The sequence below is a fragment of the Pocillopora verrucosa genome, chromosome 9 (genome assembly GCF_036669915.1).
Source record: "Pocillopora verrucosa isolate sample1 chromosome 9, ASM3666991v2, whole genome shotgun sequence".
In the NCBI taxonomy this organism is placed as follows: Eukaryota; Metazoa; Cnidaria; class Anthozoa; order Scleractinia; family Pocilloporidae; genus Pocillopora; species Pocillopora verrucosa.
The window spans coordinates 19925133-19939792 of NC_089320.1; the positions used below are offsets into that span (position 1 = coordinate 19925133).

At 38.1% G+C, this 14660-nt stretch overlaps 4 protein-coding genes across 4 annotated transcripts in view; 1 reads left to right on the forward strand and 3 right to left on the reverse strand.

The window, feature by feature from the left end:
* The window catches only part of LOC131793604 (cation-independent mannose-6-phosphate receptor), a 31856-nt gene extending 30341 nt beyond the window's left edge, over positions 1-1515 (forward strand). The window contains exon 36 of the mRNA XM_059111031.2: positions 351-1515. Within this exon, the coding sequence (XP_058967014.2) occupies positions 351-452 (102 nt within the window). The 3' untranslated portion in view covers positions 453-1515. The remainder of the gene's footprint in view (positions 1-350) is intronic.
* On the reverse strand, positions 1444-4883 carry LOC131793605 (discoidin, CUB and LCCL domain-containing protein 2-like). Its single transcript, XM_066171718.1, has 7 exons — positions 4715-4883; positions 4459-4618; positions 3782-3833; positions 3275-3606; positions 2708-2849; positions 2106-2264; positions 1444-1611 (listed from the first exon to the last, which is right to left on the reverse strand). Exons 1-7 carry the CDS (start codon positions 4768-4770, stop codon positions 1598-1600), a joined length of 915 nt encoding a protein of 304 aa, XP_066027815.1. The 5' UTR covers positions 4771-4883; the 3' UTR covers positions 1444-1597.
* Positions 4884-5395: 512 nt separating this feature from the next.
* LOC131793745 (lactadherin) lies at positions 5396-7627 on the reverse strand. Its single transcript, XM_059111224.2, has 6 exons — positions 7487-7627; positions 7209-7393; positions 6678-6824; positions 6225-6366; positions 5957-6126; positions 5396-5560 (listed from the first exon to the last, which is right to left on the reverse strand). The coding sequence occupies exons 1-5, from the start codon at positions 7539-7541 to the stop codon at positions 5972-5974; spliced, it is 684 nt and encodes a 227-aa protein (XP_058967207.1). The 5' UTR covers positions 7542-7627; the 3' UTR covers positions 5396-5560; positions 5957-5971.
* An 861-nt stretch (positions 7628-8488) lies between these two features.
* LOC131793613 (lactadherin-like) lies at positions 8489-14326 on the reverse strand. Its single transcript, XM_059111041.2, has 9 exons — positions 14215-14326; positions 13542-13598; positions 12685-12833; positions 12083-12134; positions 11143-11327; positions 10140-10286; positions 9652-9793; positions 9074-9229; positions 8489-8706 (listed from the first exon to the last, which is right to left on the reverse strand). Exons 2-9 carry the CDS (start codon positions 13594-13596, stop codon positions 8687-8689), a joined length of 906 nt encoding a protein of 301 aa, XP_058967024.1. The 5' UTR covers positions 13597-13598; positions 14215-14326; the 3' UTR covers positions 8489-8686.
* Between the last annotated feature and the right edge of the window lie 334 nt (positions 14327-14660).

Sequence of the window (14660 nt, forward strand, 5' to 3'; positions counted from 1 at the left end):
TGGGCACACTAGTTTTCACAAATCTTATTATTAACAGTTCTTAACCGAGTGTCGAAGATCATCGAGGGTCGCTTAGTTTTTGCTTCTATTTACTTTCGCCACCCTTTTAATCAGTCATTTGCCAAGCTGAAACAAATTGCGATATGCGGTTGTGTTAACTTGTTTTTACTGTGAACTCCCAGGAGCTTTCATTCGCTCATTGTATCCTACCTACTGGTCGGCCGTTGTGATTACTTTGGTTTTGCGTTTACCACACTCATCGAAAAAGCGCCCCAACAAATAGTTTTCCTGTAACAACTATATTAAGTTCCTCTTTTTGTTGGTTTATTTGTTGTTTTTTTCCATTCTAGCTCGATGTCTCAGATGACGACGAGGCGGATTCTCTCATTAAGATAGCTGAGGGGAGTGACGACGAAGAACAAAACGACGATGACGATCTCTTACCATTTTAATCGGGGGAGACCGGAACAAGCTCTAAACTGCTGACCGCCTATTACAGTAACAGTTGCATTATTGGGAAGGGAGGGTGAAGAAAGTCATTTTATGGTGGCGAGCGACAGGGTTCGATTCAGCGGGAAGCCAGTCGCAGTGTTTGAAGTGCAAGTATTTTTCACCTAACGATAACATTGTCGGCAGTCGGTAGATGTGTTTATTGGAGGACTATCTTTGAGTTAAGCTCCTTTCACACAAATTCATTTGAAAACGATGTTTTACGATACAAAAACGGGTAAAATTTGTGCCGTACGTTCATTCTTTTTCGTATTCTTAAAAAAACTTCATCATCTACCCTGATGAGGAAAAAAACTTAAAAACGAAACTGTGTTTGAAAGGGAAACATATGACATAGTTCACATGACAATTAAATGGAAGTGTTTTCGTCCATTCAGTTAATGAAAACTAGGAATAAAAAAAGGAACGTGTTCAGATTTATCGTAAGATGAATTTCGTGACGTTTCGTCCGCAGTACAAATAGACTGGCGTATAACGGAAGGAGATATTGGCATGAATCCATATCGTGACTCAGATTGATAAAAAAAAAAATTTGAGTGAAAACTAAAGGAATAGAAGATTTTTTCAAATGAGAATGTAACGGTCATTTTTAGGAAGGTCATTTTTCTCGAAAAAATGTCACAAAGAAATTTGAATGAAATAATAGAATTCTAAAGTAATTTATTGCCACCTGTAGTGGCTAGACGTAGGTAGAGAAATAACGAGGAGGAGAAAGATCGACTCCAGGTATTGTTATTTTTTTATAATGGGGCTTTCGTGTTTGTATTCTCTGTTGAGTGAATCCTCTACTGAGGTTTGTGTAGATGCTCTGTCTTCGCAACATGAATCGAAGCCTGTTTCAAATTGAATTCCTCAGCACACGTTTGTCGGTTTGGAGAAGGAAACATGAATTGCAGGGTTATTTGATAAATTAGGTGTGGCAATCAGGAGAGTTTTATTTAATAATCCAAGTTGTTGTTAATGAGCCAAGAGTACATTTTCCACTAAATTAATGTTTTAAGAGAATCACTGCAACTGCTTCTTTATTTTCTTGATTCAGCTATTTCACTACTATTCTCAGTTCCCTGAAGGTTTGTAGAAGCTCCTCTTACTGCTTGCTTTCTACAAAGGGAGAAAGAAAATCGGTGGAAGGCACTTTAAAACTGACAGAACGAAAAGAACCGCTTTATCAGGAAAGACATGCAATTATTCAAGATTATTTCTTTGAAGAATCCCCCCTTCCCCCCCCCCCCCACCTCCTCCTCCCATCCTGCAAGCAACCTATGACAATGTAAATCATTTTCACTACGTGACATTCTCATTTCTCTAATGGTTTGTAGTAGCTCATCTTATTGCTTGCTTTCTACAATGGGAGACAGAAATCAATGGATAGTACTTAAAGACTGACAGAACGGAAAGAACAGCTTAATTAAGAAAGACACGCAGCCATTCAAGATAATTTCTATGAATGATTCTTTCCCCATTCTGCAGGTAATCTATGACAATGTTCCAGGTGAATCGTTTTCCCAGTTTATCACATCCTTTAAACTGGGCTCAAAACATGGCCACACATATTTCATGTTGTTATAAGAAACTAGATGTGAATCAGTACGTACTTGGAAGGCAGTTCTCCCACTCATTGTCCTTGTCAAAGTTCGAAGTTGTTGCGCACCATGGCATCCAGACCCAGTCTACAATGCACTTGTAGTACTTCTTTCCCTTGTATGTGAATGGAAACACACAACACTTGTCGTTCTTTGTTTTCCAGGGACAGGCTTAAATAACAAATCAAAACCGAACTGTTATTATCTCTGAACAAGTCTTCACTCTTTAAACCCTAACATCACTACACACGTTCTCCGTACCTTTCTCTATACATTTTCTCTGGTGCTTGCAAGGAGAACTTGTCTAACAATCAAGGGCTTCTTAAGTTTGGGGTCATTTCCCTTATTGTCATGAGCTTAATGTTTGATTTAGGGGTTATAATGTTGGGAGAAATTAGATGCCTATCACTCTTAGGAGTTAAGAGGTTAATACATTTTAGGTCCAGCTTGCATGGCATGCGTATTTTCTGGCGGCAAGTGTTGAGTGTTTAATTGCAAGATCGAGGAAAGCTAGGGGCGAGTAGAAAAGTGTATAAGGGGGGGAGGGAGTGCCAAGTTTATTATTTACGAAAATTTTCGGTTCCAGCTTAGGAAAAGGTGAGTTTAACTCTTACCAATGGCTGATCCATAGACCTCAACACGCATACAAGGCTTGTAGTTCCATTCAACGGGGACAAAGCGGATGAAATGCGCAGTGATTGGTCGGCTTAAGTCATTCTTTACCATCTCTTTAGCGTTCGTGTTACCGGAAAACTCCTGAAAGAATCATGAGGTGCCGAGGATCATTGAATTGATTTTGAGCAGGACGGGTTTCTTCTTATAAAATTTTGATTGATTGCCAAAAGTAATCGAGGATTGTAGTGTCGAAGATCATCAAGGATCGCTCAATTTTTGCGTTTATTTTCTCTATTATTGGTCCAGAAAACTCATACCACCCTCTCAATCAATGAATTTAAAACTGAAATGCGACTTGCTCCATTGGTCACCCGAGTTTGACGCGCTTTTAACAGTGTTATACGATATGTTCTCATTGGCTATTTGCAATATTTCCTTTGCTCTGATTGGCTATTGTGATTGCTTTGGTTTTAATATTACTTAGTCCTATACATCGGGCGCCAATCAACAATTAATTCAGTGATTTACCAGCTATGCAGTCAGTTTGGCGGAGAAGTAAATCTTACCTTGACCTCCCCATTTTCGGTGTAAAACGTGAAGTTCTGCCCGTCCATGGAGTATTGAAGTCGATATTTTGTCACCCAGTCTGTATCATACAGAGGTGAACCCTGAGAAGCAACTGCACAAATGTTGTATCGACCTGGAAACTCGACTTGAAGGTAATATCCCTTGTCAACTTCTCCCAACGTGTTAGGACACCATACACCGTCATCTTTGTGTAGACGACCCTTCTCAGGTCGGAAGGCATGGAAGGGTTCCTGCCACGAGGAGGCAACGATGTTTTCATCCGAGATCTTTCCGCTCTCCATTCCGATTGGATAACCACGGCAGGCGACGTCTGAATGGTTGATGTATGTAGAAAAGAAACAGGCACAACTAAGAGGGTGCGGGGGGAGGGGGGGATAGTGGGTAAGGTACATTTGACCCTTCCCTTATGGGAGATAGATGTTATCTTCGTTATTTCAAAACCATGCATGCGACCTTTTGAATCAAAGTTGAGCTTAGGTACTTACCTTTACAGCGTTTATTGGTGGTGTTACAAGTATACGTGTTCCAGTATTCATACTGCAAAGAAAGCGTTGATGTAAGCCCAGACACAATCAAATGAAAGAGCCATTTCCTTTTTATATGCTAAACTATGAGCAAACAAAACCGAAATATTTCCGCAACCTAACCTTCTCCTGCAAGATCTTTTACAAATTTTTCTCGATTTACTTACACTTTATCAATGCCGATATTTTCATTCAGTAAATATGTTATGTCTATTGCTCAATTAATTATGACTAAAAATGGCTAAATAGGTCTTCCAATTCACATCCAAAACCACTACCTGCCAGGTTGTATTGCAGAGGTTAAAAGTAATATACCTGTTAAAATAACAGACAACACCGCTATCTTTAACGACTAGCTTTTGTCTCTGGTTGGATTGATATCAACTTTCTTTCAACAGGAAAAAAAAACATCAAGGAATATTTAAGTTATAACATATTAATGTATTTAAATGATTATATTATTTCAATCAAATTTCCCGCGCAAAGTTGAAGTGTCTATCACAATCAGTAAGATCATAACAGCAATTGGTCGATGAAATATGACATTGATACGGAAATTATTAAAAAATGACTAATTTGCCGATGAGAGATGAATATTCGACTCGTTCGTAATAAAGATAAAATCAAATTTGACCAACCGACTGTTCCGAATGACCGTACTTTTCGACGACTTCTTCGAAGTCACACGATTCCTCTCCGTAGCATTCTTCGTAGATGTCATTGTCCAGAAAGAAGCGTTTGTAAAATGACGTGGCCTCTTTTTTGCTTACCACAACATCTTGAGCTCGGTGAGAAAGGCATGTGTTTAGCCAAACAATCTCAGATTTAACAGAACTTTACAATCTTAGGACATTGTCTGACAATCACAAAAAGATTCCAGAATAATTGGACTCACTTGAGGAGATATGAAAGATAGTCACAAGGACTAAGGCGAAAATCACCCTGAACATTTCGTTGACTGAGCTTGTAAGGAGCTTTTTGATCTGTGCAGGGATGGAGTCTAGTGTTTTACGGTTTGCTTTATACGCGTCCGCCTCTCGCCGATGGCGCAGCTAAAAAAACGGCTAACCTTCAACAAACGCAAAACATTTGAATTCATATGTCGATCAAAATATTCATCAAGGGTTTTTACAGTTTAAAAGTAAACACAGCTAGGCTAATAATGCGAATAAATTTGCTTATCAGAGAATGGGCTAAAGATTGTTTTTGGGGTCAATATTTACAATTTAGGAAAACAATTGGCTGAAAATTACAATAGTTGGGCGAGCAACACCGTAGCATGAATTGAAGCAAGACTAATTGAGTGCGTTGATCTTGCTTTTTTTTCGGATGGATCGTCACTTCCTTTTGTTTCAGCATTTCATGAGCGTTGTTAAAATTCATTCTTAAATATACAAGTTTGAACTGAATCCTCGTAAAGAGAAAATTGATAAGGAACTTAGCGCATAGATAAAGGAGCGCGGGGATTGTGCACTAGTATTACAACTTTAGGAGACCTGCTCTTAGCCAAGGCCGCAGGAGGACTAACACCATTCAAAATAAATTTACTGTGTGAGAGGATTTTGTGAGCAAACATGTTTATTAAATGCATATTCTCTAGCTTTACGTGTTTGTAATGATAAACCTACGTATGATGTAAGACGCTTTTCAAAGCTACAAGGCTATCTAAAAATAATGTTTTCTTCTTTCAAATGTAGAAACTGCAAGTGCATCGGCCTCTTGCTCTTTACTTCTAGTTTTCTGTTGAAAAAGGACAAAAAAAAAGTGAAGATAATTGAGACCAGCCTTCAGATAACGATGAAGTGCTCAATGGGTTAAAAGCTCAAACTTGACGGCGACTCGCACTCTCTCTCTCTCTGGGTTTTATCGTTTCCTGCCCCTGAAATTGCTCTTGATACGAATACAAGATTTTCTTTTAATTTCCTTTCGGACTTAACTTAGCTTGAAACGTTGTTTTAGGTCGTCTAAAGCTCCCCTTACGCTCATCAGTCTTTCCTCTCTGAAACTCGCTAAAACAACTTGATTTACCGCGCTATTTCTTTTACCAAGAGCGCGCGAAAAAATTAGTCAATCACGTTACAGGAAACAAACAGCGGTTCCTAACAAATTCTGTTAAGTCTGAAAAACTAGAAAAACCTTGATTAGAAAAGCTCAGCACTTTCCCCATTTGGCATCTTTGTCATAGTCGGGTGTTGTCGCACACCATTTTCTGCCAAACGAGTATGATATGCATGTGAAGTATCTCTCTCCTTTGAACATAAATGGGAACACACAACATTCATTGCCCTTTGTTTTCACAGTGCAATCTGCAAAATGAAATAGATTAAAGATCAAATTTACAATTACCATGATTACCAGAGTCGAATTCAAGATTTTTTAAGGTTTTTCTCTCCTTCTGACTTACAAGTTGGTTCTCCGTAGACCTCAACGCGCATGCACGGCCAGTTGTTATATTCTCTGACAACAAACCGGACAAACATGGCCAGAACTGGTTCACCGAGGTTCGTTTTTAGCTTATAATTTGCGTCAGTGTTACCTTTAAAAATCTGTTGAATGATAAAGGATGAAAAGAAATAGATTTTTTGAATTGTGTGAGTCTGTTGGAAAGAAAGAGCTTCAGAGAGATCCGCTAGTAACTTCTCTGGAAACAACCCAACGTAAGTCGGAACTGACATACTGACTTTGAAAATGTGATATGAGTCAAATGCAAATTCACGTATGTACTTTTCTAGTTCTCGATGAAGCTTCAAAATAAATAAAACATGAATGATTTATAAAAGTACGTGGTTATGAGGTTATCTTCTCATTTTGTAAGTTTTAAAATCAACAAGCTTGTTCCACTAAAAGATGTTTATACCTTGTTCGTGCCATTTTCTTTGTATGTTACCCAGTTCCTCTTATCCAGCGAGGTTTGGATTTCAAATTTTGTTACGTAGTCAGTTGCATATATAGATGATCCTTGTGTGGCTACTGCGCAAACTCGAGTTCGCTGAGGAAGCTCGACCTATGAATAACCGTGAGATGTTAGCGGTGCCTTTGATATCGACCGAGAAGAATCTTTTTTGTTATCATCACCATCCTGCCATCGAAGTCAACATCGTCTTCGTTGTCATTTATTTTAAATATGGGGTATTGTCACTATCATTGCTATTTAATTAAGTTGAAATATGACAGAATTGCTCGTGAGACTCAATCTTATTCATGGCGCACCTCTCACTCAGGGATTAAATATAAAACCATAAAACCCTTTCGTACACGGTCAGTTCACTGGCTCATCATTAGGCCAGTGCTCAGGACATTCGGCTGGATTTTGTGGCTTTTCACCTTAGAGCAAGGAAACAGTTGTCTTTGTACCCCTGAGCAGAGAGAAAAAAAGCTAATTCCTTGCCTGAAGATACGGTCTGGGGTCTTTTTCTGGCCGATTCGAACACCATGTTCCTTTCTGGTTGTTTAATCTTCCTTGACATGGCGCAAAATCTGAGTACGGTGAAAACCAAGAGGAAGCAACAATTCCTCCACCGGAAACTCTTTTGAAATCTTCAACTCTGAGAGAATTGTCGCGGCAATCAAGGTCTAAAACGAAATTGAAGAGAACTAGATCTCAAAAAAAAGAACACGCTCTGAAAATAAGAAAATATAAAAGAAAGGATGATCAAAAAGACTTACTTGAGGAGTACAAAATTCTGGCTGCAAGAATTAAAGCGAATATAACACGGAGCATATTTGTGTTTGAAGCTTATGGAGGCGTCTTCTCTCCGTTGAGAACGATTGTAGTTTTTTAACGCTTGTCAATATGTCCCGCTTTAAGGTTCAGGTGATAATTAAAGATGGTTAACTCTCAATTGACAAAAGAAGGTCCCGATGTATTCACCATGCAAATACAGCTAATTTAATAAAAAATGTAATTTTATTGTCAATGAATGGATCAGGGGTGCTGAAGATCAATATTTGCCAAAAGGAAATGCAAATGACGGGAAACTTTCACAATGGTTGAATGAACCAGGCATCAGAGGAAAATAGATGTGATGACTTAATTGATTTGGTGCGTTTGTCTTGCTTGCCTTATCTTGCCGATGAAATAGTGCCTAAAATTTGAGAAACATTGTTCCTGGCAAGTATTGTCAATATACATACTTGCTGTTCTTTAAAACTGTGGGAGAAATCCCAAGTTTGTTGCATGAAATATCGTAAGCATGCGCATATAAATAGCTGGTATCTTTCCCATTATTCGCAGTCATGTGGCGACCCACACCGAGCTCTGATATAAATTTCAGCAGAGGTCAGTAGGCAGGTCTACAAAAGTTATTGATTGCTTGTTTTCTTTTTTTCGGATGTTTTTTTTCGAACTCGTGGATGTTTTCCCAAAGACTTCTGTAGATATCAATTTTCGAAGGTGGAAATGGATTTTGGTCTATCAACAAAATGAGCAATTTTGCCTATTCGGTCGGTATCTGCGAAGACCCTCACCGTTATATTTCAGCTCTAATTCCAGCGCTATTAATTTTGATAATCCGTCAAAAAGCTTAAGTGTAAGGTGCATAGTACACTTGTATCGCCCAACCAACCCGCAGGAGAGGAGAATGGGGCTCAGGCCATGTGCACCATCCCCACTTCGGGAAGAAAACTCCTCGCGTACTTCGTCCAGAACAAAAGCCAAACAGAGGGGAGTTCGTGAAAAAACACGTTTATTAAGTGAATTGTGTACAGAAAGTGAAATTACCCTTATTGTCAAGTACTTGTAATGATAAACGCTGATTGAAAGAAACCCATACGTGCTGAAGGCCAGGCCTTCTTTACAAGGTGCTATCTTGATTCAAACGTAAGTAGGATCTGCTGTTGCATGGTGATTTCGGCTTGCATCCTACTTCATGCGTTCAAGTCTCCTTCTGCGAAAAAAGAGAAAAATTTCGATACAATTGAGAAATGACCAATTGGAAACCTTAAATGATCATTGAGATGCCTACCAAAGTCTTTCAGGAATAAGACTGCTTTAATTTATTCTGAGACTCAATTGAAAGTTATCTTAGCGTCCTGTATGATTCATTTCAAGGTTTATTTTCTATCAGATTTCTTACAAAAATTTAAGGTCTGGAATCTTCCACACTTCTGTCATTGGGCTTCGCAACTAAATTCGCAATAGCGCCCGCTTAGCGTCAAGGGAGTAGGTCATGGAATCCTTAGTTCCTTTTTTTTTTTTTTTCCCTGTAAGTTCGGTGAATATAATTAAGTCCAACACAAAAATCTTCAACAGACCTAAGCACTCTCCCCATTTTTTATCTTTGCCATAGTCGTGTGTTGTCGCACACCAATCGCCGTTGAATAAAGATGGTAAACATGAAAAGTGTCTCTCTCCTTTGTACATGAAGGGAAACACACAACATTCGTTGTCCTTTGTCCTAACAGTACAATCTACAAAAATAAAAGTATTGAAGCATTCGTTACGTCGATCTAAGCAAAAAAAAAGGTATTTAGCCATTTTCAAGCAAAGATGAACCCCTCTCACTTTGTTTATGTAGTGTTAAGAGAGGTAGGGAGGGGGTCCTTGTTCCGAAAGCTACTACGCTTACCCACCATCATTACTCTCCTGTGACATTGTTGATTATTGAAAAAGGAATCATAAAAACGGTTAACCTCAATTTATTTCTTTGTAGCCTCCTAAACGAGATCTGATGAGTGGCACTTTCATTTTACTGTCGTGCAAAGTGGTTCTAACTGTCGCTAACTAGACTGCCATAACTAAATGTTGTTATAACTAATTATTCAAATGAAAGATTGCGAACAAGCAATCTTTGATCGACTGAAAAGTTTTCCAATTCTTTTCAATGACTTACTTGCAGGTGTACCGTAAACTTCAACGCGCATACACGGCCATTCGACGAATTCTTTTATGACAAACCGGACAAACATGGCCAGAACCGGTTGATCGAGGTTTACTTTTAGCATGTGATCGGCGTTAGTGTTACCGTGAAAAATCTGTCGAATAAAAAAGAAACAAAGTTATTGAGAGATTCTTATAAAAAACTCAAATTTTGAATCGTCTGAACTAGCTTGACTTGGAGAAATTTGAGAAGATATCAAGGATTTGAAGCTGATACTTTCTCTCAACGACGAAAATATCCTAAATTCTAAGGTTCGGCTTTTGATAGCTTGGGTTACTAATAGAGAGTGAGGCGCGATAAATTTATTGGGTGGATTTATCGAAGACGATTCTTACATTCTGCGAGTAATTCTGATACATATATTTCTTTTTGTTTAGTTATATCTTGTATCATATAAAAGACACAAACAGAGCGTCCATCATATTGCATGTTTAATTTACCTTGTCCGTTCCATTTTCCTGGTATGTTACCCAATTCTCTTTGTCCAATGAGGTTTGGATTTCGTATTTCGTGACGTAGTCGGTATCGTACAGAGCTGATCCTTGTGTAGCTACTGCGCAAACTCCAGTACGCACTGGAAGCTCGACCTAATGATTAGCGGGATATGAATTTTTATTTCGACTGTTCCTGCGAATGTTTTTTAATTGCATTACACTCCAACCTTGTACGTTGAGGTACCCGTACATGAGAAGGTTCAATCCGATTTACCTTAAAGCAAGCTTAAATTTAGACTCCTACTGGTTAATATCTTAATTTCTCAACGTAGAGGTTAGTTATACTAACAGTAGTTGTGGATTTCGGACGACCTTTTCCTTTGTCGTCTCATAAGAGCAAGAGTAATAGTTAATAACTACCACCGAAGGGGAAGTAAATACCCACCACTTTCATTGACACTGAGGTATATAATCGTTTTAGTATATACCTGAAAAATGGGTTTATTTCTGTCAGTATACCGCAAAACGGCCGGGAATTAAACTTTTGACGCGCGAGTTTTTCTCTTCCGTCGCTAGAAGGTGAATATTCCAAATTAGCGAGTCAGAGTGCGCGAAAAGCACTTTTTACACTTGTGGTGTGAACCAACTTTATTTATAATGAAGTTTGGATATAACGCGCCCTGCCATCGGTTGAAAGAGCGCGCTCAATCAGAGTACAAAATATGAAGCTGAGCTAAAGCTTTCACCCCATCTGCCATTTCCCTGACTTCCCTTTAGCTTTTTTCCTTAATTGAAAATGACATTTCGGAACAAGCGAGCCAGTGAGTTGCAACAGAAGAACCAAACAAAGGCTTATAAACATGCTAAGCGCCATAATTGACATTATTATAACGTGAGCAGAGACGAAAATCCTTAAAGAGAGAACGAAATGGACAGTCCGAATGTACTTTTTAATGAATCTCTAAAACAAAGAACGAAAAAAAAGGAAAAAAAAACCAGCTATCATTACCTGAAGATACGGTTTTGGATCCTCTTCTTGCTTATTTGCGCACCAGGATCCTTTTTCGTTGTGCAATCTCCCTTGAGATGGTGCGAAATCTAAGTTTGATCTGAGCCATGAGGAAGCAACAATTCCTCCCCCGGAAACTTTATCCGGATCTTCAATTCCAACAGAGTTCCCACGGCACTCTTTGTCTAAAACACGTTAGGGATAGAATCATTTTCAGTCTAACCTTAGATTATTGAGTTTAAGCCTCTGTAGGGCCCGGTCGCTTTTAAAACACCACAGAAATAACATGCTGATAGGCGCTTGCATAATTAGGATGACGATTATGATTGTAAGGAGGAAAAAATCCGCTAAGTAGTCCTTTGTTTCTCCACAGCTGCTTTATTGGGTTATTACTCTTTCCAATTTACACAACATTTAACAATAGGAAAAATTTTCAATTTTTTTAAAAAAAGGAAGCGGTAGAAGTACACTTATAATAATGTTAACAATAATGATGATGCAGTCAATGATGACGATGGGTTATCAACGGTCACAGTGATGATGATGATAGGGACTTTAAACCACGACGGCAACGAGAACGTCGCAAAACAAAATATTTCATTTGCAGAACAAAAGGGAAACACGTGCGTTTCAATACTTTGTACATTTCTCAGCCGTCCCATGCATTCAGATCTGAAACGCGAAATCACCAACTTTTACGTCCTCTTAGCAATGAAACCTCGACAGTAATTCAGTCAAGTTTTTAATTTGAGCTCAACGCTATATTCATACGTTATGCCGAAGCGAAGATGAACGCAACCGAGCTAGAGATGGCAAAAGCTTTAGAGGAAAGTAAATTTCGTTTTTTCGTAACGTTTACCACACGTTATCGTAATGCATGGCGTCTTAGACCCCCTAATGTTTGCATCAGGGAACGTAATACAGTTACCACTCACAATACCTGTACAGCCTTTTTGAAATTTCTCGCACTGGTAAGTGTTCCAATACTCGTACTATAATTTACCAAGACAAAAAAAATATTACTACCTCAACGTGACAATAAGTAACAATCTATACAGTCTTCATCGCTCTCTTGTATCATTGCACAGATTCAGCCGGTAAAAGTATACTGTTGAACTGAAGTTATAAGGAATCTACTGATTGATGGACAGACAATTGATTTTAATTTCTGATTTCTTTTAACTCCAGTCTAATTAGCTGGATGTGGGATTGGCGTAAAGTATAAACTCCGGCCGACATCTCGATGAGACATCTTCTACGCACAGATCCAGTTTCACTGCTAAGTCTGAGAGTAATCATGAAAAATAGATAAATGAAAATAATTATTATTATTGAATGAGTGGCAAGTGAATAATTGTCACGCGGAGACTGGGAGCACGAGGGCAACGCTTCCCACTCTTAGTTTTCGCCTTGCGTTACCTTTGTACTCACTTCTTTGAAATTACGTGACCAACTATGTTGACAGAGAGAAGACTGCGCACAAACTAAATAACAAGAGCTTCGATAATAAGGAAAAAAAAAACCCCCACAAAAAAATCTTACCGATTTTTCCTTGTGGCCATAATGATCGACAACCTCACCAAAAGTGCAACCTTCCTCATAACACTCGTGGTCGATATCTTTAAAGAAGCCAAAGAAATCGAATGCCTCTTTTTTGTTCAAGACGATCTTGTCACGTGGAATCAGTCGACCTTTATGATAGAATTACTTCAGACATTATTCAGTCATTATTAAGATTCTGTGCATTTAGCAGATATGAACTACGAAAGATTATCTTTTTTCTCTTTTGTTGAATATTTCTTCTTTTCATTATTTAATTTACATTTGGTGAACCAAATGCAAAGATATGAACATTAAAGAATGGCTGGGAATGCTGTATGCAGAAAACGAAAAATCTTTTTTTTTCTCGGTTTTGTCTTTTTTTTAATACAGACACGAGAAAGGTGAAACTCATTTGAAAGTATGCTCAAAACTTCCCGCCGGAACCTCATGGCGTCTCATTTATGCATGTATCAATTTGAATAATTTTAATTAATTAACAACAAACGCACAGTGATTATGAAAAAAAACGCGGCAGTATCGGGGGCGCACATCTATGTGGCTAATTGACCAAGGCTAAGGCACTTTTGCTTTGAACTTGAGATTATCTTGATATGCTATCAGAAATGATCCAAAACCACCAATTAGAATATCACAACTTGGCTTGAATTCTTGCGTCCATTCCTTTTTAAGATCATCAAGAGCTTTTTGGTTGTGCATGGTTGAAGAACGTACTTGGTTGCAGACGGTTCATTAACGGCTTAATGTAAGGAAAACTGCCAGTTAAGGTGGAAGCTTTCTTCGTTCTGTACAATTATAAGTATTTCCGTACTAACAGGCAAACGGGGGCACATACTTACCCTGGCTCGATCCTGTAAAAGCCAACAGGACAGCAAATGACATAAAAAACCTCATTTCTGCAGTAGACAAATTAAAAAAATTTAAAAATTAATGAACTGTGCAGCATAATTATGTTAGCGCCGTATTTTTTGTAAATTCTAACTTTAATTATGAACCGCTATTTCTAGACAGATTAGCACTGAATACATTACACTGAACTACATTTGAAAAAAACAAAAGAAAGTTCTGATTGATCGGTCCTTTTTTTTTAAATTTTCAGTTTAATAAAATGGTAATTGACTGACGCTTTCATGTGAAAGTAACAAAACAACTATTATTCAAAGCTTTATTAATATAAGGGAATGATTTCACTAATTCGCAAAGGGCGCGTAAAAAGTGTGCAAAAGGAGTTTGATCAATATATGCCAACAGATATACAATGCAGCAAAAACCATCTCCCGATTATCAGTCATATCACATGAAAAATATAGATGAGTTAGGAATCATTTTTGCATTAATTGATTAAAAGGAAATATTGTATATTTGAGGAATACGCGGGAGACACCTGCAGCGAGGTGAAAACACTTATATCTTTTGTGATCGTTGCAAAAATCTTTGAAAACCGTCAGCATTTAACAGAAACGGTTTAGAAGTTATTCCTTGCATCTGATAATACAGAGAAAAAATTCTTACCGTTGGCGATGACTTTTATTTCAAACCTCACGGAGTGATTGCACTAATGGACTGTTAAACGCAGTTATCAAGGGTCCCTATTTATTCAGCCTGAGAAGTGTCAATGGTCAATGAAAGTTGTTGTCTATTCTGGTGACAATTGCAACGTAATTTGCATAACAATTTAGCCCCTGGGACTGTAATCAATAACTCGCCAACGCATTTCATCAAGTTTGCACGCAATTTTTCTTAAAAAAAGCTTAAGTGAGCAGAACTGCCATATCAACCTGAAATGGAGGTCTGCAAAGGAAAGGAAAGTTCCTTGTCAAAATTTATAATTTTCTAAGGATCTGATATTGCGATTTTTGATCGTATGTAATTTTGTCAATAGTATTATTCATTCATTCGAACATAATGGAACAAAATGGAACAAATGACTAAAAGCACAGTTCAACTAAAGAAATCGT

What these genes read in the sequence shown, in the direction of transcription:
- LOC131793745 (XM_059111224.2), bottom strand. Translation starts at nt 7,541, where the DNA reads ATGCTCCGTGTTATATTCGCTTTAATTCTTGCAGCCAGAATTTTGTAC. An exon ending in CAGAATTTTGTACTCCTCAA is followed by an intron (nt 7,394 to 7,486) that starts GTAAGTCTTTTT and finishes ATTTCGTTTTAG; the next exon opens with ACCTTGATTGCCGCGACAAT. An exon ending in ACCCCAGACCGTATCTTCAG is followed by an intron (nt 6,825 to 7,208) that starts GCAAGGAATTAG and finishes GGTTATTCATAG; the next exon opens with GTCGAGCTTCCTCAGCGAAC.
- LOC131793605 (XM_066171718.1), bottom strand. Translation starts at nt 4,770, where the DNA reads ATGTTCAGGGTGATTTTCGCCTTAGTCCTTGTGACTATCTTTCATATC. An exon ending in ATCTTTCATATCTCCTCAAG is followed by an intron (nt 4,619 to 4,714) that starts TGAGTCCAATTA and finishes GCTAAACACATG; the next exon opens with CCTTTCTCACCGAGCTCAAG. An exon ending in CACCAATAAACGCTGTAAAG is followed by an intron (nt 3,607 to 3,781) that starts GTAAGTACCTAA and finishes TCAACCATTCAG; the next exon opens with ACGTCGCCTGCCGTGGTTAT.
- LOC131793613 (XM_059111041.2), bottom strand. Translation starts at nt 13,596, where the DNA reads ATGAGGTTTTTTATGTCATTTGCTGTCCTGTTGGCTTTTACAGGATCG. An exon ending in ATGGCCACAAGGAAAAATCG is followed by an intron (nt 12,135 to 12,684) that starts GTAAGATTTTTT and finishes GGTAAATTATAG; the next exon opens with TACGAGTATTGGAACACTTA. An exon ending in AAAATGGGGAGAGTGCTTAG is followed by an intron (nt 8,707 to 9,073) that starts GTCTGTTGAAGA and finishes CTTTTTTCGCAG; the next exon opens with AAGGAGACTTGAACGCATGA.